The sequence below is a fragment of the Pyrgilauda ruficollis genome, unplaced genomic scaffold (assembly GCF_017590135.1).
Source record: "Pyrgilauda ruficollis isolate IOZ18807 unplaced genomic scaffold, ASM1759013v1 scaffold146, whole genome shotgun sequence".
Classification (NCBI taxonomy): domain Eukaryota; kingdom Metazoa; phylum Chordata; class Aves; order Passeriformes; family Passeridae; genus Pyrgilauda; species Pyrgilauda ruficollis.
The window spans coordinates 99,352-121,539 of NW_024513210.1; the positions used below are offsets into that span (position 1 = coordinate 99,352).

At 48.5% G+C, this 22,188-nt stretch overlaps 2 protein-coding genes across 9 annotated transcripts in view; one reads left to right on the top strand and one right to left on the bottom strand.

The window, feature by feature from the left end:
- Window positions 1-22,188, top strand: part of LOC121349832 (alpha-2-macroglobulin-like protein 1) — a 24,266-nt gene continuing 2,078 nt past the window's right edge. Inside the window, exons 1-34 of one of the 8 annotated variants that reach the window (XR_005954610.1) lie at window positions 1-198; window positions 2,313-2,499; window positions 2,802-2,964; window positions 3,695-3,747; window positions 4,048-4,068; window positions 4,754-4,907; window positions 5,328-5,412; window positions 5,959-6,079; window positions 6,191-6,308; window positions 7,207-7,316; window positions 7,663-7,833; window positions 8,272-8,496; window positions 8,623-8,686; window positions 9,199-9,344; window positions 9,500-9,649; window positions 10,486-10,683; window positions 11,341-11,428; window positions 12,044-12,197; window positions 13,040-13,268; window positions 13,634-13,757; window positions 13,938-14,059; window positions 14,447-14,498; window positions 14,888-14,971; window positions 15,337-15,513; window positions 15,818-15,899; window positions 16,831-16,987; window positions 17,566-17,640; window positions 17,797-17,968; window positions 18,445-18,659; window positions 18,948-19,163; window positions 19,644-19,759; window positions 20,005-20,189; window positions 20,273-20,504; window positions 20,790-20,845. Coding sequence is in view for 1 of the 8 variants with exons in the window: in XM_041460605.1 (XP_041316539.1) it covers window positions 128-198; window positions 2,313-2,499; window positions 2,802-2,964; window positions 3,695-3,747; window positions 4,048-4,068; window positions 4,754-4,907; window positions 5,328-5,412; window positions 5,959-6,079; window positions 6,191-6,308; window positions 7,207-7,316; window positions 7,663-7,833; window positions 8,272-8,496; window positions 8,623-8,686; window positions 9,199-9,344; window positions 9,500-9,649; window positions 10,486-10,683; window positions 11,341-11,428; window positions 12,044-12,197; window positions 13,040-13,268; window positions 13,634-13,757; window positions 13,938-14,059; window positions 14,447-14,498; window positions 14,888-14,971; window positions 15,337-15,513; window positions 15,818-15,899; window positions 16,831-16,987; window positions 17,566-17,640; window positions 17,797-17,968; window positions 18,445-18,659; window positions 18,948-19,163; window positions 19,644-19,759; window positions 20,414-20,504; window positions 20,790-20,858; window positions 22,068-22,170 (4,363 nt within the window). In the remaining 7 variants the exon portion in view is untranslated. Of the gene's footprint in view, window positions 199-2,312; window positions 2,500-2,801; window positions 2,965-3,694; window positions 3,748-4,047; window positions 4,069-4,753; window positions 4,908-5,327; window positions 5,413-5,958; window positions 6,080-6,190; window positions 6,309-7,206; window positions 7,317-7,662; window positions 7,834-8,271; window positions 8,497-8,622; window positions 8,687-9,198; window positions 9,345-9,499; window positions 9,650-10,485; window positions 10,684-11,340; window positions 11,429-12,043; window positions 12,198-13,039; window positions 13,269-13,633; window positions 13,758-13,937; window positions 14,060-14,446; window positions 14,499-14,887; window positions 14,972-15,336; window positions 15,514-15,817; window positions 15,900-16,830; window positions 16,988-17,565; window positions 17,641-17,796; window positions 17,969-18,444; window positions 18,660-18,947; window positions 19,164-19,643; window positions 19,760-20,004; window positions 20,505-20,789; window positions 20,859-22,067; window positions 22,171-22,188 lie in introns of those variants that run through there. The other 7 variants (XR_005954609.1, XR_005954606.1, XR_005954605.1 and 4 more) reach the window with 7 other exon arrangements.
- LOC121349846 (alpha-2-macroglobulin-like protein 1) overlaps window positions 20,529-22,188 on the bottom strand; it is a 26,540-nt gene continuing 24,880 nt past the window's right edge. Inside the window, exon 35 of the mRNA XM_041460629.1 lies at window positions 20,529-20,590. The gene's annotated coding sequence lies outside the window, so the exon portion shown is untranslated. The remainder of the gene's footprint in view (window positions 20,591-22,188) is intronic.

Below are 22,188 nucleotides of genomic sequence, written 5' to 3' on the forward strand. Positions count from 1 at the left end.
CAGGGCAGGAGTTGCGTGCTCCTTCGGCTCTGGATGAGGGGGAGAAGGAAGACAGCAGGAGCAGGGGAGAAGGGGGTGCTGAGGAGTGGCTAAGCTTTCCCTGGTGGAATTCGACCTGCAATCAGCTATGTGGAGGATCATTTTCCTGTGGGGCTGCATCCTTCTCCTGCCTAGCACAGCTGGAATGCCTGCAATGCTGTAAGAACTTCGCCGCTTTGCAAATGTGCTCTGGTCTGTGAGGGATCCTGGTGGGGGTGGCAGTATATGACAGAAATGGGACAGGAGTCTTAAGGTGAGGAGTGTTTTTCCAGGGAGACATAATTTCTCAGGTTCCCAAGGTTTTGCTTGGTTTCCATGTGCCCTTTCCCCACATTCCCCCTGCTAATTGGCTCTTCCTTTAGTGCCTTTGATGTAGACCATGTATTTCAGCAAGGACTCAGGCAGAACGACTCTTCCAGCTTTCTGCATGTGCTTAATTCTGACCTTCCAATATCTCACGTCTCCTACTGTGTTCCAGAATATGTTTACTTTGGGCTAAGCCTTTCTTCCAGAGTCACAGGTCACCATTTAACAGTTTAGCCTGCAAAGCTGAGTGTCTCTACAAAGTGAGCAACCATGAGCCCAAGTATCTGGTAGGGATGCTCTTGGTACAGCAGCGTGTTCGTTCAGGCTTGGCTGGCCATCTGCTCCCACCACGCCTTTCCTCAGACCTCTCTCAAGGACAATTCCCAGCACAGCTTCTCTTCATATACTTTGTCAGGAATGCAGCTCCTGTTCCAGCAGACACTGCTGCGATGTCCTGGCTTGTGAACTTGTTCTTGCTTTTTTTGAAGGCGTTTGTTTTTGCAGCCATGGCACAAGTGCAAACAGAAGCATGGCTGTGCTTGAGCAGTAGATGTTACAGTGAAAAAGATGGCAGTGGGTTGTAGCTGGGTTCCCTCCTGCTGCATGTGGCATGGTGTGTACAAGCCTAGTTTTAAAAACCTTCTCCAGTGGGAGTACTTCCTCTAGGACATGTTCCACAGGCTGACAAGCTCCCACACAAAGGATGTGTTTTACTGCTGTCTGCTTGCCACTGTTACTCTCAGCATGAAGCTTTGCTTTACAGAAATACCACTTGCTTCAACAGGTTGTCTGCTGTCCTGCCTGTATTCCATTTTTTTCATAGATTCATGATCCAGCTTGGATTTTGGGACCCTTGGATGACTGCCCCAGAGATGTTCTTTCTTACTTTTGTAGCTCAGAAGGCAAGGACAAGGGATGAAATGTTAAAGGGGTGTAAGAAAATGTTCCAGAGTAAAGGATCATTAAAAGCAAGGGGGGTATGGGAGGTTTCAAGCAGTGAATTTTTAGTGCTCATCCCATCCTTTGGCACAAGTGGCAAGAGGGAGGTCCCATGACTCAGCTCAAGTAGGAAAAACAAGATGTTGTTTTTATGTGTTTTGAGATCCTAAGGCAGCTTGGCAGCACTCAAGTGTGACAGCAGTCACAGGCTCCTGGCCAGCAGGACTTTGACTCCCTCTCGCCAGGGTGATGAGCTCCAGCTGAAAACTGCCAGCAGGTCACCTCCCTTCCTCCTGCTTTTCTGATCTTTCCAGGCCCTGCCCTCTGCTTCCTGCAAAACATGCTGCTGGCTGAGCCTGTCCAGAGGCACTGAGTGGGAGGAGTCAGTGATAAGAATTTTGAAATCTGCTTGAATGTTGGCTTTTTGTTGGTCCTAGATGCTACAGTACAGTAAAAGATGGGAACAAACAAACTGTGAACAACTTTTTGGTGTTATGGACGCGGCTTGGAGTAGATGCAGAGATGGGAGAGCAAGTAGAGAGCAAAGAGGACAGAAGTGTCAGGAGCTGAAGTGAAGGTGCTCTTGAGTCTCTGTGGCTGGGACATGAAGCTGGGACACTGGGTCCCTTGCAGAGGGCATTGTTTCTGAGCCAAGAGTAATGTGAAAACCACCCAACAAAACTGGTGGTGATAATGTAGTGTAGTTCAGTGAAAGCATTGAAGACTTGGGAAACCTGCAAGAAAGCCAAGCTGGTGCTGATCCCTCGGGTGAGATGGGGAGGTCCCTTCACCTTATTTTCACTTTCAGTTTGTAAGGCAGTGACTTTATAATTTTATATGTGCATGCAGCATACAGTGCTGCCTCACTGTCAATGTCTGCAGTACCCGTAGATGAGAACAGTGTCATGTCCCACAGGTGTCATTACAGCAGAGTGAAGAGACCAGAAGTCTGCTAGGAAGTACCCAAATACAGGTCAAAACCTGCCCTCTCAGAAAGTCTGATTAACCTGTCTTTTTTCTTTTTTCAGAAACTATGCTGTGGCAATACCATCTCAGCTCTACTACCCCTTCTCAGAGACAGTGTGTCTCCAGCTCAGCAGAGAGCAAGCAGTCCCAATCCATGTGTCGGTCACCTTGCAAAGCAGAGCTGGGAATGAGACTCTGATCACTCAGTCCATCTCTCAGTTCCCTTTCTTTCATTGCACAAGCTTCCAGGTGAGGAAGATACTTTCAAGGGTTCTCACTAGGGTGGATATTGTATGAGTTCTGCTCTTGCTGTGCAGGAATGCAAAGAGTTGTGCCTTCCCATGAGGACATCTTAATTGGCCAGTGAATCTTCTGCTTCAGCCTGCCATTGTCCTCTCTGCTATATAGCTCCCCCTTCTAGAAATGTTATGTGAAGTCTTTCCAGACAAGAAGAACAAAAGCAACCCAAAAGTTATATCACAATTTTTATTCCAAAAACTTCGGGATCAGTGAATGGGATCCACTCTGAATGGTTATAACTATACCTGCAGGTCCCTCCTCCTGTTGGAAACCTTGAGGAAGTGGCTTTTGTTGTTATCACAGTCATGGAAGCCAACTCAGAGTTCCAGAAGAAACAGAAAGTCCTAATCAAGCATGCAGACAAGAAGACTTTTATCCAGACAGACAGACCTGTGTACAAACCTGGACAGATTGGTATGGACAGAATGCCATGTCTTGTGAGAGACAGAGTGATCCTCAGGCCACAAAATGTGGGGTACTCTCTAGTCCTCTGAGCAGGACCTGCTCGGGAAGGGAGATGGGCCACAGGCTTCCTTCTAGGCCTTGAGGGGTTTGGGAATATCTCTCTCCTGTGTCAGCGTGCTGTATGCCACTGTGAACAGGGCTTGTGTGTTTTCCTTGATGTGTGAGAAAAGATTTAGAAGCCACAGTGTTACACTCATGATTGCTCCAGTCAAAGCCGTGTCTGTCTGTCAGGGCTCTCAGTCCCTCTCTTCTGCCTAGACTTCCTCAGGTGAGGATTGCAGTCCCACGGGTCCCACCACTGCCCTTGCACAGCTCAGATCACCACAGGTTTCAGCTGTTTGCCCCAAGCCTCTCCACACTTTCCACTGGGATGGCCTTCACTGCAGGCAAGACTGAGTGGCCCACCACAGGTCCAGTGTCCAGAAAAATGTTCTTTCCCACCAGCACAGCCAGCTTTCCCAGAAAGCCCCACACTGCCTCTCCTAACACATTTTTTCTAGCAGGCTGCCAGCTCCTAGCAGGGCTTTGGGTATAGGCCTAGGAGTGGATGACTCTATCTGCTGCCCTCATCCTCTCAGGAAAGCACACGTACACATCTTTCTTAGCCATGTGTTCTTGTTATTTACTATTGAGAGACTTGATTTAATTTCAGCCAGCCTGTTTTCCTTTTGCTTTGTAGTCAAGTTGCGGATTGTGACCTTGGATCAGAACTTTATTGCCAGCAGTGAAACAGTAAGTCAAGAGGGAAGCTACCTGAAGTCTGGAAATGTTACGAGCTGCCTGCACATCTTCTAGATCAGTGCTTGGCCCAGCCAGGAGATGTTTGTACAGCAGGTCTCAAAATTGCTTTTGGTGCTTACAAGCAGTGTTGGGCACCACCTGCAAGACAGGACCTGCTCATGGGTTATGGGCAGTCCCTGGGAATGGCTTAGAGAAGACTGGTGGATGGTTGGGGAAATAAAAAATACCGGGGAGGTGGATGGTAACTTACCTGAAAGCATCCCACCAGTAACTGTTGCTTTCTCCTCACAGCAGCGCCTGGTGGAACTGAAGGTAAAACTCCTACTTTACTGTAAGTGATGAACTCTTCTCACCATGGGGAAGACACAGGTTTGGAGATAGTGGTTGGGAAATATCAATGCAGAAAGTCAGTTACCTCAGAAGGAATGGGAACAGTCCCATCAACTCATCACAAAGCTCCTACTGGCTGGGCAGTGTGGCTGTGCCTAGAGTTCTGCACCTTGCCCTCCCAGAACCAGCAGTGGGAGAGCACTGTCCTTCATGACTGGGCCTCAATGGTTCCCCTGCATGGAGTCCTGCACCACTTCCCCATTGTTTCCTGTGGATTCAAGACATCAATCCCCAGTAGCTTGTGCCTTAGGCAGAATGTCTCCACAGTGACCTTGTGGACTGTGTCAGCTCAGATGACCACAGAGGTCTCCAAGAAGGACCACTTCTTTCTCTTAGTGAGACAGGCAGGCAGTAAACAACAGTTTTGCAGTCAGAGATGGCAGTGCCACCAGGGAACAATGATATGATAGATTTTCTTTGTCAGTGAGACAGGAGAAAAGTCCTTTCCTCTTTGAGCTTGGACTTACCTGAGCACTGTAGCTGTGTCATAGACCTGGGCTCTCAGCACAAGAGAATATGTGGTCAGACCACACCCTGGTGTCTTGGACATCCTGCAAAAGAGTCTTTTTGCACTGGAAAGTAACTGCTGTCTGCTCCACCTGTGCAGGACCCCAAAGGGAACCGAATTGCACAGTGGCTGGATGTTACACCCGTGGGAGGCATTGTGGATCTGTCCTTCCCGCTGGCTGCAGAAGCACCGCTTGGAGAGTACACCATCAGAATGCCTGGCCTCACACGCACCTTCAGGGTAGAGGAGTATGGTAAGAGTCTCAGGAAGCTGGTGGCAGCAGAGAAAGGTGTTTTGCCAGCCTCCTCACACAGAGCTGGATGGGCCATGCAGCTGTGAACAGCTGTGCTGGTTGTGCTGTCTGCTGGGAAGCGCAAGTGCCTGCCCACAGGTGTGGTCACTGACCTTCACCCAGGCCCCCCGGCTTTCTCCTCCCGTGTCCTGAGGATGGGACTGAGACAATGCCCCACAGCTGTGCTCTGAGGAGACTCAAGCTGCCTACTCCCATCCCATTCTCCCAGCTGGGTTGTTGGTGTATTCCTACCAGGCCATGTGCTGGAACAAAAGGAGAGATTTTTTTTTTTTTTTTTCTGTACACAGCCACTTTGGAAGGATTGGAGCAAATTAAGTCTTTCTATTCTCACTGAATTATCTTTCTCTTGCTTTCACACAGTGCTGCCCAAGTTCAGTGTCTCCATCCAGATGCCTCAGGTGGTCACCATCCTAGAGGAAAACTTCCCTCTCCACGTCTGTGGCATGTGAGCTGACTTATCGTGGCAGAAGGTGCATTTTTACTGGTTTGGAAAATGCACAGCCATCAATAACTGAGCTCAAAATGGTCTCTGCCAACCCTACCCGCACCCCAAGAGTTGGTACCCCGTCATCCTTTGCCAAGCAATTCTCCTGGACTCTCACCTTTCTCCATATTCTCTCTCCCTACTTTCTCTGTGAGTCTGAGAGTGTGGCAGCGCATTCCCTCAGTGCAGCCTGTGCCCTACAATACAGCACCTCTGCTGTATTTGTTAGTGACAGGGTTGTAGGAGTAACGGCTCAGCTTGTGGCCAACACAGCATCCCCAAGCCCTGCCTGATGGGACTAGTGTTGTCTTGAAGAGAACTCGGCCACCAGTGCCTTCTGTCTCAATCTGATGAGGCCATTTGTACTTCTTGGCCTCCTCTGCTGAGCTGGTGGCCATGAATATACTGCAGGCTGCTGGGCAGCAAACCGCAGGGTAAAGCTGACATTACTCACTGCTGAGCCAATGTTTCTGTGTGAGTGTAAGCCCTCTGTGCCCCCTTTGCCAGGTACACCTATGGGAAAGCAGTCCAGGGCAGCGTGAGGGCTGTGGTGTGCCGTAAACACATCCGCTATAACCGGAAGTCTTCCAAAGCCAAGCGCAGCATCTGTAAGGATTACACCGGCGAGGTGAGCACGGGAGACACCCACCCCTCTTGCAAAAGGGAGGAAAGAGGGCAAAGAGACAGAATGCTCTTTTGCCTTCATGATTGGTTAACAAATACAATTTCATATTCCCAGACAAATGAGGACGGCTGCTTTTCCACTGAAGTGAATACTAAGATTTTCCACCGGAAGCATGGTGATAATTATGATTTCAATCTGGAGGCTGAGGCTTTTCTGAAAGAAAGTGGAACAGGTAGAAAAAACTGATTCTACACTTTGTGAAAAATCTTCTATTATACACTCGTAAAATGTACTTTTCTTTGTGTTTTTATTTATTAGATAATTGAGCTCATCCAGTCTTGATGCCTGCTCTGGCAGTCATTTTTGCCAGAGATGGGCAAGAGCTGCTTTCTCTTGTCTTCTCATCACATTAAAAATGTGTACAGAGGTGGGCCAGGCCAGGTTCTCTTGTTCTTAAACCATATTTTAGGACAGTCAGTTGGAATGAGATGTTATTCAGAGCAACTAGAGATAGCCAAGGCCCTGACTGTGTGCTGTTACTAGCTCCTCATTAGATTTATCTCTACATCCCAGATAGGGAGATAATGTTTCTTATAAGGTTCCCACTCTCACAAGATTTTGCAAGGCCTTCCTTTTCTTCCTGTGAAGAAAATGTTTCTCAGCCCCTTGCCAGAAGCAGTGACACACATTCACTTAACAAACGGCTGCAGTGATTTCAGATGGGCATACGGGATGAGACACCAGACTGCAAACTGACATGGGAAAGGCAAGGAAAAATGCTGCCTTCTAATGACTGCTGTCAGGAGGGAAGGAGAATGGAAGAGGACAATTATGAGTAGGACCATCTTAAAGTGGGAAAGAGTGTTTGAGAAGTGTCTGACAGAGAGACCTCCAGATAGACTGCTGTCATTCTGTCACATCAGAGTGTTGGAGGCACTACAGCCGAGTGCGTGTGTGTTAAATGACTCCTGAAGCTGCATGGAGAAACTGCAGTGCCCTATGAGTGATGGTCCACCCCTTAACTGAGTTTATCCAGTCTTGATGCCTGCTTAGACCTTAACTGAGTTTATCCAGTCTTGATGCCTGCTTAGACATGCTACTCACCTGCACGTGCCTCCTGTCTTTCCCAGGAGTGGAGTTCAACACCACTGAAAACTGCAAGGTCACTTTTGATATCACAACTCTCCAGTTCTGGGGGACGAGCTACTACTACCAGCAAGGAGCTCCCTACTATGGAAATGTGAGTGAAAAGGGAAGAAACGTGGAAAGACCAGTGGCTGGGCCTAAGCAGGTGGTGGGCACAGAAGTGCCCAGGGGTCCCCTTGTTCTGAACTGCCCAACGCTGCCAGCAAATCTTGTGTCCCAGTCCCTTCTTTGACATCTCTACCAAGACGTTATCCAAAGGTGTGACTGCAGGATCTGTGGCTTTGCCAGATGAGATGGCTGCTGCATAAATGAGGAAGGGTTGGAGAGGTCAAAATTCACACTGAGTCCCTTTGCAGAGAGGGGGACTGGGACTTCTACTGGGAGGTGGATTTTCAATCCTGAGAGCTCCAATTCTCTGACTGTTCTCTGCATTGTTACAGCTGGAACTCAGAAGTGCCAGTGGGACACCCCTGAAGAACAAGAAGGTGATTCTTACCGTGTCCTATGGGAGCAGGAAGCAGACCAAGACCTACCTCACAGATGACACTGGGATGGCCTCCTTCGTCTTAGAGACATCAGCATGGGACAACAGCAGTAAAGTTATATTACAGGTTAGGAACCAGTTATTGCAAATCAGCCTGGAGCTAAGCAAGTAATAGAATTGAAATACATTATAAGGGCAGATCCATGCTAATACATTACCCACATAGAGCAGACAGAAGCAAAGAGTTCAGTGGTTTGATCCAGGAGCTGATAAGCCACTTCACATAGTCCAATGATCTGGCTTGCTCCCAGGGTAGCAGCAGCATGGCAGAATTTCAGACTTCAGCTAACGCCCTAGCAGTGTACAGCTCCCTGCTCCAGTTTAGGCACTAGTTATCCCAGAGTGTGGTACAGCAGGCAAATGCAGAAGAGGACTGATTGAACTTGGTGTAGGTGGAAGTAGACACCCTACGCTGGCATAGTTCAGAGCCCGCTGCTTAGTCAGCCTTGGTTTTGGCATAGGAAGAGCTGCAGGAAATCCTCACACACTTTTTTCTGTGCCACAGGCAAAGTCCCAGCCGGAGGACGTGAACAGTCGAACCGTGAAGGTTTCTTACGGCACGGCATCGCTCCCCATGAGGGCCTTCTACTCCTCCAGCCGCAGCTCCGTGAGGATCCAGCCCGTGCAGGCAGTGCCAGCCTGTGGGGATGTGCAGCAGGTCACTGTGCACTACCACATACTCAGCACAGAGCTGGGACTCCGGGCTGCCAGGGCACGCTTCTACCACCTGGTGAGTGCGGGCAGCGCCAGCGAGGTCAGCTCTGAGCCCGGTCTGTGTCAGCACAGGGCCCTTTGCTGGCCCAGAAACGTGGAGCAAAGGCACTCTCAACCCTTTGTTCTGTTCATTACCCTTTAGGTTATGGCCAGAGGGTCCCTTGTGCATCATGGCCAAACAACAGTGCTTCTTGATCCACCATCAGGTAAGAGCATCTAACAACCAGGAACAGATTAAGGATCCAACAAGAAAGTCTTTCCAGCCTACATCGAGAAGGAGACAAAAGAGATCTGAGACTAACAGGAAACCACAAAGCTGGCACAAAAAAACCTATAGGAAATGTGCTGTCTTTTTTCTGTCTTTTAATTTCCTTTTTTCTTTTTTTTCTGCTGATCAAATGATGAAACTGTCAGAGTTTATCTGCCAAGCAAGAAAATGCCAAAGTAACTTATGGAGTCTTTCTGGGCTCAAGTAGAAAGACTCATTTCTCTTCCAAGTGCTCACTGTTGCCAAGGTGTGTCATGATACAAGGTCACTGCTATAAAAACCTCCATCCTAGCCTAGCTGTGGCCTTCCCAGAAGCAAGGCAGAATAGTTTTTATGTAAAAATCTGTACAGAAGTATTACAGAGGAAGAGCACATTGCTGCTGTAATCCTTGGATTGAAGACTTCCTTGCACCTTGCCATATTTTTTTTAATTTTTCCTTCATCCTTCAGGTCAGTACAGTGGGGCTTTCAACATCTCTCTGCCCATTGACCTCATTTCATCCATGGCTACCCTCTTTGTTTACATTGCCTTCCCTGAGGGACAAGTGGCAGCTGACACCTTCCGTCTGAAAGTCTCCAGCTGCTTCAGGAACCACGTAAGCAGTGCACAAAGCATAGAGGGGCAGGTAGGCTGGAGGGTGGCTAATGATCTGCAAACTGGCAGGAGACATGCAGCAGAATCCAATAACCACGGCTTCCCCTTTCCTTCATCTCTCAGTGCCTGCAGTCCCCTTTTCTTCTGCTGTTTCAGGTGGAGCTTGGCTTCTCAGAGGCAGTGGCTCTCCCAGGATCGACTGTCCATCTCCATTTGCAGGCTGCACCAGGCTCCCTGTGCAGCATCCGTGCAGTAGACAAAAGTGTCCTTCTCCTGAGGCCAGAGGCTGAGCTATCCAGGGATAGTGTGAGTCACTCCAGTGCTGACCTTTGCTGGCTAATAAGGCATGGTGGATGTACCAGCAAGTGCTTGAATGGGGACAGGGCATGGTTTAATGAGAAAAAATGATGGCCAACATCAAACACCAGCCAAAATTTCCAGTGTTTACAGAGGGTGTGTTCTGTTAGAATAACCCACTGTCATCCCCAGCTACAGCTTGAAGTCACATCCTGGTTAAACTTACACTTTAAAAAAGCACACTTACTTGTGCTTTACCACAGTGGCAAGCGGAAGGCAAGAGACATCCATCTCCTGAACCAATTCATGACAATGCTCTGAAAAAAAGTCATGTTAAAAAAAATGCCAAACATGGGATAAGCTCTGTGTCTTTGTTCCAGCTCAGGTGAACCAGGTTCCATTCACAGAGTGGCCTCTAAGTGGTGTATTGGCAGTGGAAGGGTCCCTGTTCTCCTCTAGACCTCGGTCTAAGGACACCTGAATTGCCTCTTGACACTGTCGTGGTGGATCCAGGATGTGTCTTCAGTCAGACAAGAAGCTGTCCAGTGTTCCCCCATGCAGGGAAGGTGCCCTTAGTGTTTGCATTCAGTTCACAGGTACAATTGTTAAGCTAGAAGTGGCCACAGCTATGCAGCCATACCCCAGAGGGGCTCATGTTCTTCTCTGGTGCTATACATCCAAAATTTGTGGAAGCTCTCCATAAAATTCAAAACCCCTTGGGGCTGGGTTTTTGTGACAGGTGGGACCTGAGCTCGGCCTCTGAGGGCACAGGAAATATCTGGATAGAAATTAAGATCTCCCCACCCCTCACACTGACCTGTACTGTTTTCATTCTCTCTCTACAGGTGTATAATATGTTCAGCTATGCTCAGGAGCAGCTCAGCACCCTCACAGATATCTACAGTGACTACTGCACCATCCATAAGAGCCCAGGAATCACTGATGCCTCTCAGACAACCCCTTCACCAGGAATGATGTCACCGTTCATGTACAACAGATACTCTTATGCAGTGTCCCAACCAGATGTTTATGAACTTCTGAAGGTAAATCTAATTTCCAGAAAGCCTGAAATATCAGAGCTGAGCCCTTTTGTATCCCATGTCAGCACCAGATAGCTTAACAGATTGTTTTTCCTATAAATGCTGGTGACTTCACAATCTGAATTTGCTTCTGAACTAAGAGATCAATGACACTGTATGCTCTCACTATGATAAATTCCCATTGATCAGGCAGATTCCCAGAACCCAGCTCCCCATTAGTCCTCTTTAGAGTTTCTAGGGATTAGAAGCAGAGTGGATTCTCAGCCTGTGATGGAGAAAATTGGAAGTTGGAGAAGCAAAGCACCTGAGAGAAAAGGGGAACCCAGGGAAAGGAGAGAAAGAACAGTAGAAGGGAGTGGCAGTGAAGGATAAAGAATAGTCTGGGTTAGGGTGGGCAGCAAACTGTGGTGCCAAAAAATTGGCTTTGTGTACAGGCATGCACATGCAAGTGGTCACCCCCACAATCCTTTGGCATGAGGACCAGGCTCTGGGAGCAGGACAGTTCTGCCTTCTCTCCCGATATAAATTTGCAGGTTGTGCTGAGGTGCAACAACACAGAGTAGCTGTGATGTGCTGGGAGGAGGGGGTAGAGACAGATCCTCAGGCACATCAACCCCTCCACAGAAATACACTTTCTTTTCTCCCACTTCTTTCCTCCAGAATGCAGGTCTAACATTTTTAACCAGCCTTAAAATCAAGTCTCCAATTGAGTGCCGCACCCAGACCACTTTTGACTACGACTACATGTGTACATCTCGATTTTTCCTGTTTCTTTGGAGATCACGGGTAACATATAGGCTGCACACGGGCAGCTGAACATGCAGTGTTCTTAGGAGCTGGGGATGGCTTACAGGAGTGACTGGGAGGCTGTACAGGAGATGTGCTCCACAGGGAGAGGGGAATAGCCCTTGCAGGAGTGTGTGTCCAGAGCACTGGAGGGGCAGAGGGGTGGCTGCAGGGTTTGAACCTGTTTGGAAGCTTCAGCTGGTGAGCAGGAAGATAATATGGTCAAGGAGGGAAATGGGGCTTCTGCCTTAGCAAAGAAAATCTGTTTGTACGACTAGGAGAGGTCTTTCTGGAAACCAGAGAATGGACCAAGAATGGCATTGGGCAGTATCTAGGCTTTTCTGCAGGGAATGAGAGCAAAACTGTGAGCAGGTAAAATGTCTCATTAGGGAGCACACGCATCCCTGGCTTCCTGGGTTGTCTTGTGAAGACAAAAATGAAGTTGAGGGCATATTGGAAAGGACAAGGGGGTTTGGGCTGGGAGTGAGAAGGAAGGAGAACTGAGCTCTTCCTGGCTGAACTCCATCCTGGTTTCACAGTTGCTCTGCCTTTGAATGAATGCTTGTATTCCCAACAGCTTTTGATGAGCTGGCAGACTTGGAGAGCTTGTACCCAGAAGCAGATGTTGCTGTTGAAGCTGCTGAGGCAGAGCACACCGAGCTGGGCAGCGAGTCAGCGCCAGCACGTACCTGGTTCCCAGAGACATTCATCTGGACTCTGGTTCCCATCAAGTGAGTGATTACAGGCTGTGGCTCCACAGGGATACAGACTTTCTACCAGACACAGCAGAGGGAATGGGCAGGAGCAGACACAGTGCCTTCTGTGCACAAAAGTAAAAGACGGAGGGATGAAGAAGTGGATAAGGACAATGAAGTTTTGGTTCAGTTCCTGTCTCTGCTTGAGATTTTCCAAATGCTTCTAGGAATTTAACATCACACACTCTTGCAGGATGTAAGAGGCCTCCTCAGATCCATAGCTCAACATTCTACACAAGGCAGGTCCTGTTAGATCAATTTGTAGTAAAGTACTCTGTATCCCCAAGGACAGAGATTCCTCAAACTGTGTTTCTGTGTTTGACCGTCCTCATGGTATTTTCTTATGTCAAATCAGAATCTCCCACGTTCACGCTGTGTTACTTTTTCTACTGTCAATATGCACCTCAGAAGAGACATGTTCCATTGTCTCCACACCTTCCCAATAGGAAGTGTCACACTATACTCCATGGCACAGACTGAGCGTATAACACGGACCCTTGTGAGCCCTCTGTGCCCACACAAAAGAAGAATTTCAGGTGCAGCGCTGCTCAGAAGATGGCACAGACTGAGCGTATAACACGGACCCTTGTGAGCCCTCTGTGCAGCGCTGCTCAGAACCAAATTTTGGGTTGCATTTTCCTCTTAAGTCATTCCTTGCCCACCTATTTGCCGTCCTTCCCATACCTCTGTCCTCCTTGCCAGGAATCCCCATGCCTTCACATGCACTTCTGTTTCATAGTCTGAATTTCTGCATTTGTCTTCCCAAGAGAAATCTTTCCAGGGTGGGGAGAACCTCTTCCACTCTCTTTTCTCCTCAGTGGTTCAGGAGCTGCTGAGCTAGCTGTCACAGTACCTGACAGTATCACAGACTGGAGAGCCATGACCTTCTGCACCTCGGAGAGCCATGGCTTGGGAATCTCAGAGACCACCAGCCTGCGGAGCTTCAAGCCCTTCTTCGTGGAACCCACTTTGCCCTATTCTGTTTTCCGGGGAGAGTCGTTTCCCCTGAAAGTCAAAGTCTTCAGCTACCTGAAGCAGTGCATGGCAGTGAGTATGTGGCTGCCTCCAGGATGGCTTGGAGCAAAGGAATGTGTGGGAACTCCTTTACTAACAGAGATCCAAACAGAGGGGCTGCCTGCTTAGGCACTGGGCAAAGGACACCAAAGAAGTTGTTCAATTAAGTTCCACACAGAGCCATTGCTGACCAGTTTATCCCTCCCCAGAAACCAAACCTTACAAATGTGGATTGCATGTCCATGGGACACTGCTGGTGTCCCACAGATACTGCAACAGGCCATCAACACACTCACCCCTGGCTTGTGGGATTGACTGTCATTTGAATCAAGGACCTGAATGGAAAAACACAGCAACAGCAGCTCTGTAACCTGAACTCCCTTTTGTTTTACCTCTAGCTCCACCTTAGCCTAATGGACTCCAAGGATTTTGAGTTTCTTCATGAAAATGTCAAGTTCACTCTTTGCCTGTGCCCTGATTCAGCAAAAACATTTTCCTGGGATGTGAAGGCTACAAAATTAGGTAAGGGGCCAAGGGAGGGACAGGGGTGGGAAGCACTGGCAGAGCTGCTTGAGGAAGCCAGAGCTGGGCTGGAAGGGAGACTGGCCTCCTGTGCAAAGCATGAGTGAGCAGCCCGAGGCTAAGCAAACTAAAACATAGGCACAGATATGTCAACCAGCCTCTTGATGTTTTGTTTTTTAGGGAAGGTGAATTTCACTGTCACTGCTGAGGTGGTGGAGCAGGAAAATGTTTGCACGGAGCGTACAGCTGTTGTGCCGGAGTCCGGAGGGAAGGACACAGTGGTTAAACACCTGCTGGTGAAGGTCAGGCTGCACTGCAGGGTTCTGGAGAGGCTGGAGTTGGGTTGGGCTCAAGACAGTCTGGTGGGTGGCTCTGGGAAGGAAGAGTCAGCTGGGGAGATGGGCGCATTTCTAAGGGTGGATTGGGTTGGAGCTCCTCCACTGGATGGGACAGAAATGTCAGAACTGCTTGCTGGCAGGGCAATGGGGTCAAAGGCCATGCAGCAGCTTAGAAACCTGCTTCCCAGTACAACTTCACTTGTTGGCATGGATTTCTCTGCTGTCTGTGTGAAGTCCTTTGCCAAGGCCCACGAGGATGAAAAAGGTGCTTGCACAAAGGTGGGGTGCTGTACAACTGCTCTCTGATTTTACCTCTTTCCCTTCTGAGCTGACCAGCCTTTTCCCCACCAGGCAGAGGGGCAGCTGGAGGAAAAGACCCACACCTCACTCCTGTGCCCTGAAGGTAGGTGCAGAGACCCCCAAGTACTGTCTTACTGGGGCTGTGCTTGTGCACAGAACAGAGAGATCAGATGGAAGCACTGTGGTGTTTGAACATCTCTGGGACTCTCTGGAGGTGTGTAGGGAGCAGAAAGTCAGGGATTTTGGAGCTTTTATGGGTAGGCAAAGCCATTCAGCCCTACTAAAAGCTCCTGGCAACATCAAGCCACAGCCTAACCACATCACAGACCCCCATCAATGGGTGGCTGGAGCTCTGTCTGATCCTCTCTTTTGAATGCTGATTTCACCAACTGATGAGGTGATCCCAGACGTGTTTACACCATCTCCTGGGGGACACCTGTGACTCTGCCATCTTCCTCATGCCTGTTGTTCCGATGTTTTTGCTGTTTGCAGGAACTTCAGCTTCAGAGACAATCTCTTTCACTATGCCAGAGAACACTGTCCTCGGGTCAGAGAGAGCCCACATCTCTTTCTTAGGTGAGTTTTTAGAAGAGTCTTGGGAAGTAATATTTTTCCCTGCAGGACACATCTCTTGTGGTGCCACTGTGTCTTCTTTAGCAAACAAAGTAATGAAAGAGAATATGTACAGCAAGGTGTGGTACTGTCTTCCAGAGCAGTATCCTGTCTCTCCTATACAAGTGGCACTGGATGGATGTATAAATTCACCAAGCCAGGGGAAAGACAGCCAAGTACCCAACCACTGTCCCTACAGTCTGTAGACATCACGTAGCAGAGGTGAACTGAGATCAGTCCTAGCAGGTTACCTGGAGAATCTGAGAGACCAGAGTTGTTTTACATGCAAGAATGCGTATGGCTCCCAAAGCTGTGGTTCTGTCCTACAGGTGACATTATGGGAACAGCACTGGACAACATAGACGAGCTTCTCCAGATGTCCAGTGGCTGTGGTGAGCAGAACATGGTTCATTTTGCCCCAAACGTCTTTATCACACGATACCTTGAAGAAACAGGACAGCTGACTCCAGAAATCAAACAGAAGGCAATTGGCTACCTGGAAAGCGGTGAGTGAATTCCTACTTGTTAAGCTGGTGATGTCCACTACAGTGCTTGTGTGGAAGAAGCCTCAGCAGAGGCCTGGTGCTGAGCAGGATTTGTGCAGCATCACTTGCCTGGCATCATGGTAATTGCAGCAGTGTAAGTCAGGCTAGTGCATGTCAGCGGCACAAGCAGTACACGGCACCCCTCTGCTAAATTCCTCAGAGATAATGCTCTCTGTAATGATCAGCAGGATTGGTGGGGCAGGTTGGCTCCTGGAGAACAGGACAGGCACACAGCATCTTCACTACCCCCAGCCTCTTCCTGCAGGATATCAGCAGCAGCTCCTGTACAAGCACACAGACGGCTCATACAGTGCCTTTGGGGAAGGAAGTGAGCCAGGAAACACTTGGTAAGCAATGATATCCAGACATAACTGGGGAACAACAGTTTGATCTGGTCAGGCTCAAGCTGGCTTGGATTTTGGTCTGGGGAAACTGAGGCAGTCTGAAGGTGTGGAGTTTTGAATAGAAATTGCATTTTGGAAGGCATTTTGGAAGGTGTCGTGGCTTAAGCCCAGGTGGAAATTAAGCACACAGCTGTTTGCTCAACACCATTCTCATGCCAAATCCAAAACATGGCACTGTAACAGCTACTGAGAAGAAATTAACTCCACTCTAGCTGAAACCAGAGCAATATCTATCTCTCACTCCATAACATTTATGTCATGCCAGGCTCCCCAGTATGCCATCACTTTCCCTATTTATCTGTTTTGATAAATATGCAAAATCTTCCTCTTAGTCTATGGAACACCTCTATCAAATGTGACAATAAACTAACCTGAAGTAGCCCTGTTGGATTGTTTGTTCTTGGGCACCTCAAACGAGACTGATTCTGAAAACTTGGCAGCAAAGGCACCTTCTTTACAGGTTTTCAGAATGCTTGGTGCCCAAACAGGATTGGGAATGGGTCTGAGTGAGCTCACTAAATGTCAGCCCTCCAGGGCAACAAAGCACCCTGTTGGAATTAGCAGCCTGAAAAATTGAATTTTTTCTCTCCACTAAATGTCAGCCCTCCAGGGCAACAAAGCACCCTGTTGGAATTAGCAGAGCCCTGAAGGCCTGAAAAATTGAATTTTTTCTCTCTTACTGCACATGGTTCTGACCTCAAGCTTCTTGACCTCATGTGCATTGCTTCCAATTCTCCATCTGCACAGGGGCTGTGGCCTGCTGGTATTTCTACAAGGAGGATGTAGTAGAAGACACAGAGACTCCTGTCTCCTCTTGGAGACGTGCATCAAGTGGCAATTCAGGTCTATATCTTTCTTCCTTCCTTGGCTCTAGGCTTACTGCTCTTGTCCTGAAGACCTTCAGCCAAGCCCGGGACTTCATCCACATAGATGAACAAAACATAAAGGACGCTGCCAGTGCCCTGATTAAAAGTCAGACTCCATCTGGCTGCTTCAAGAGCGTGGGGAAGCTATTCAACAATGGTCTGATGGTATGACATGTCCTGGTGGTTCATTAGGTACCTTAGAGCTCCTTCACTCTCTGGTCCAGTTTGGGTGCCAAGAACAAATGAACTCTGTTGCAGGAGGAAGGCTGGAAGAGCCCTTGGGTGACACTCAGGGTTACCTAGTTACTGGGTCACTTTTTCAATTTATGAGTGATGAAGGTTTGCATTCGATGATGTGCACTTGGGAACTGAAACAGTGCCCTGCCCTCCCTCCATCTCAAGGGCTAACACTTGCCACCTTGCAGCGGGGTTGTGGGATCATCACTTTCCCCCGGCATTGAAATCTGCTACTGAAAATCTTACGTTTGGGAGGAGAAAGGGGACTGTGCTCAGCAGGGGGAGGGAATCAGCTACCCAGTAGAGACTGAGGAGCCCTGGCAGAGAAGTGCTCTGGTAAGCAGGACCTTTAAAAGTGGATACCAGTCCTGTCGCTTCCTTAGGAGAAGGAATAGGACCAGCATTGTTGCCTATGCTGGCATTTGCTGGGGGACCAGAAGGCACTGCAAAACTTTCCTCTCTCCATTCTCATAGCATCCCTCTTCTGTGCTTTGTGGTGTCTGCAGGGTGCAGTGGAGGAAGGCCTGGGGCTGAGCTCTGTGATTGTGATAGCTCTCATACACTCGGGGATGCCTCACTCCGTGAGTATCTGCAGCAGGAGCGGGCTGTGTGTGCAGCCTCCTGCAGGCAGTGCCTGGGCTCTGCCTTTGGTTTCCACCCTCTTCTGCACACGTGCAATCTGCATTCCCTTCCCAAACACGCTGCCCTTAACGAGAGTGCTTTCAATTGTATCCTAGGACCCAGTTGTGGGGAAAGCTCTGAAGTGTATAAGGGATCTGGTCCATGCTGATACTGGCAGTCCCAACCTCTACAGCCTGGCACTGGCTGCAAACGCCTTTGCAGTGGCAGGGGACAAGGCCCTCAGGCAGAAAATCCTCAAAAGATTGGATAAGGCTGCCATAATATCAGGTACCACAGACTCTGGGGCAGGAGGGAGGGCCACTGGCAGAACAGTGTGGAAATCCTTGGGTTGAACAACCATTGGAATGGAGGGAAGGAGTAGGGGGGGGGCAGGTACTGCCAGAGCTTTGTGAGGAGTCCAAGGCTTGTCTATCCAAGCCTCAGTTTGCCAAGCTGCCCCAGGTTATATCCACGCTGTGAGACAGATTGTCTCTGTGGATCATCTCACAGTCCTGGCCTCCCAGTCACCCACACCAGGGGAGCTTCATGGATATTGTGGAGCTGCTCCCCAGCCTGCAGGCCTAAGGTTTTGCTGGGGAAAGCAGGGTGTGGGGAGCAAACAGGGAGCTATGCACGTGTATCTTCTCCATGTGTATTATCCCAATGTACATGTTTGTTTAGTACCTATACACAGGGGCTAAGTAGAACTCCAGGGGCACTAGATACAGATACACATTCCATAAATGTTCCCGCTCCACCTCTAGGTGACCAAATATTCTGGAGTCAACAGTCCAAACAGGAAGAAGATTCCTTATCTTGGTATCGGGCTCCATCTGTTGATGTGGAATTGACATCTAGTATCCTCATGGCTCACCTTACAAAATCAAGTTTGTCATCAGATGAAATCAAAAAGGCATCCAAAATTGTGTCTTGGCTCACCAAGCAGCAAAACCCATATGGAGGCTTTGCTTCAACCCAGGTAATCCCCTTGAGCCATCATCATCATCATCATCAGATTTGATGCTGTTTTTTTGAGAGCAGTGGGTTCTAACAGCCCATACTAAAAAAAAGAAAAATGAATAAATTAAAAAAGGATGTATGGATTTACAAGTCCTGGGAGTTGTGGATAATCCCATGCTAAAATCCAGAGGGAAAAGCTCAACCCCTATTGTGCTATAGCTGCAGTATGAGGGAGGAAAAGGCTATGGGCTGGGCATGCATAGGAAGCAGGAATCCCACTTTTCCTGATGTTTTTCTCTTTCCTCAGGACACGGTTGCTGCTCTGGAAGCCCTAGCCCTGTATGCAACCAACATCTTCAGCAAGGATAGCCCTGATCTTCAGGTTTCTCTCACTTCCAAGGGGTTCAGCCAAAACTTCCGAGTAGACAAAAGCAATCGCCTCCTGCTGCAGACAGTGGAGTTGCCAGCCATTCCCCAAGATTATACCCTGCGTGTGCAGGGCCATGGGTGTCTTTTCCTGCAGGTAAGCCCAGCCAGGAAGAAGAAGTCTGTCTGGTGAAAAGCCTTGAAAGCCAGAGAACATCTTACCTTGCTACTTAGCCAACAGTGAAACAAACTGCTGTAGTAACACGCAAGATGTAGTTATGCAGGTAACATGCAAGATGTAGTAACATCTGGGCTTCAAGGCTGGTTGGGATAACTGTGATCCAACAGGAAGGTAACATCTACTCCCAAATGAAATCCGGATCATCTCCATCCAGCCAGAGCAGCTCCTCTGCTCCAAGAAATCCACCAGGAGCAGTGCACTACTAGCAGAACCTCTGCTTCTGCCGCATGGTTTCCTCTTACACCAATACAAGACAGCAAACAGTAGCTGAGTCTAGACAAGAATACTCTCCAGAAAAAAAAGAAAAGAAAAAAAAAAAAAAAACCAAAAAAAAAAAACCAAAAAAAACCAAAAACCTGCTGTTCTCTGCCATCCAGCTTCTTTCTGTCCTGGCAGGCCATTCTGAGGTACCACATCCCTCCCCTGAGGAGCGAGGCCACCTTTGCCGTATCCGTGCAGACAGAGTGCACCGTGCCTGATGCCACCCGCTTCCCTGTCACCATTCGTGCCCGGTAGGAGCCACTCAGTTGCCCCTTTCCTCCCCTGTGCCAAGAGGCTTCTGGCACCACACCAGGCTCTTGCTGGCAGGGTTCCCCTTCGCTCGTGGGGTGCAAGTGCTGAGGTGACCCCACTGTGCTCTCCCCAGTGGGGTGACAGGCACAAGGCCCCAGAGGGGTGGCTCAGGCTGTAATCCTGGCTTGTCCCCTGCCCCTCACCACAAATTCTCCCAAGGTCTGTGGGTCTTACCCCTCTCTAGGACTAGGTATTAAAACACTAATGATGTGAAGGTCCTGTGGGACTGCCTCATACTCCTAAGTGTTCCCTCCTCTGCTCCTGTTTGACTGTCACACCACTCTCCTCTGCTGTACTCCCAGCTGGCTTGGGACAGAACTGCCAAGAGAACAGGCATAGGATGTGATATTCCCTGCCATGCTAAAGAAGGTAACACCAGGAACTTCCAAGGAACTTATTCTCCTTGGCACAATTAAAAGCGAGATCAAGGGAAGCACAAAGATTTATTACAGTGCAGAAACAGGTATGCTTACAGGAGGAACACTGGAAAGAAAGGCACATTCCTCCACCTGAGTACCAAAGCTGGGCTGGAGCATCTGCAGATCATGGCTCAGAAAGTAACATTAGTGCTGTCCCCTGGGTTCCTGCTGCAGCTACACAGGGAACCGTGTGTCCACCAACATGGTCCTGATCCAAGTGGAGCTGCTGTCTGGATACAGCCCCGTGGCAGGTTCACTGGAAGAGGTGAGACCTTGAATTTGTGTCCAGCTGGGATGGGAACAGTGATGGATGTCCATCATGCAGGACTGTATGCTGAAATGTGATCATTCCTGTGGGCAGAGAAACAGGGTTATTTTCTTCCTAAGACATCCTTATATTCAAAGTCTCTTCCAAGCTGCACCTTGCCTTTCCCTACATCAACAGCTTCCCAGGCAGTGTAAATATTTGCCTGTACTCTCACAAGGACAAACACCCCTGAATATTTCTGCTTTTTATTACAGCCTTTCTGATATTTTCCCCTATTTGCAGCTAAAGAAAATGCCTTTAGTGAAGAAAGTTGAAAGCAAAGCTGACCAAGTCGTTCTCTACCTGGAGGAAGTGAGTGTAATTTGGGCTAACATCATCATTAAAGGGGCTACGGACTGACAGCTTTTATTCTTGTTTACTGGTTTCATTACTATTTTAACTATCCAGAGCTGTTGTTCCTGCATACCAACCACATTTGCTGATCTGGAGAAGTGTCAGTGTGCAGTTGTTCATCTGTAGAGCCACTTACAGGGCTACTTAACTTGAGTGAAACAAGGCAAGCTCTCATGTTATTGGCACTGTTCAGATACTATTGAAAGTCCATATATATGGTGCCTGAGTAGGACTGGGGAGTAGTAATAAGATCCATCTAATAAATCCAGCAAGCCTGAAATCTTAAAAAGCTCTTAAGCAACCTGAATGCAGCAGAGAGCATGCAAGATTGCTCATGGATTTTGCCAAGACCGTTTGAAACCAAACCAGATGGTTGTGTGAACAGAAGTGCTCACTCCACAGCCTCATGAATCAACAGATTGACAGCCACTCCAGCCTTTTCCTAGCTCCATGAATACCTAAGCAGCACCAGAAATGAGACCTGGAGTGTATTTAAAACTCCAGCATTTCTAAGGAGCATTTCTGTGATCCTTCATCCTCAGTTTCTGTCAGTAGGCTGAGATAAGCTGGCCCCATAGGAAGTGGGTTAGTGTCACATGGATGCATTAGGCTTGCAGAGCTGCTGCATTCATTACATCTACAGCACAGAGCAGAAAATACAGAGAAATATTTCAGCTGAAGCTGCCAGGTAACACAAGGTGCACCCCAATCAACAGCAGGTCATGTAACTACTACCCTACAGCAGATGTTCATCCACAGCTTGTACTTGTCTGCTTAATGATGAGGGTTATGTGAGACTGGAGAATAAGAGCTGATGTCACTGTGAATAAGAAAGTAGCCACTGAGGCCAGGTGCATGAAGGAGCTCAGAGCAGAGCTGGATGGGAAGGTGGGATTGGTGGGAACACTAACACGCCATTTAGGTAGTGCACACTGACTCCGTAGGTTTTTGATGTTCCTCATGAGCTGAGTTAAATTTGGTGACCAAAAAGGGGAGACGGTCACAGAATGGGAAGTAAAAGGTATTTCTGAGATGGACTAGAAAGCAGAACAGATCTATTACAGTGGTGAGGTCTCACAGAGCCTGAGTGCAAGTAGGTGAGAGGGGTTGTCTTACAGGACTTTTCTGTCCTTTTCTGTTTTTAATCCTTGCATTTCTTGGTCTTAGCTGACTAGACAGCCTCAAACCTACACTTTCCTGGTGGAGCAGGACATGCAAGTGAAGGATCATAAACCAGCCAATATCAAGATCTATGATTACTATATGCCAGGTGAGTTCAGGTGCTATA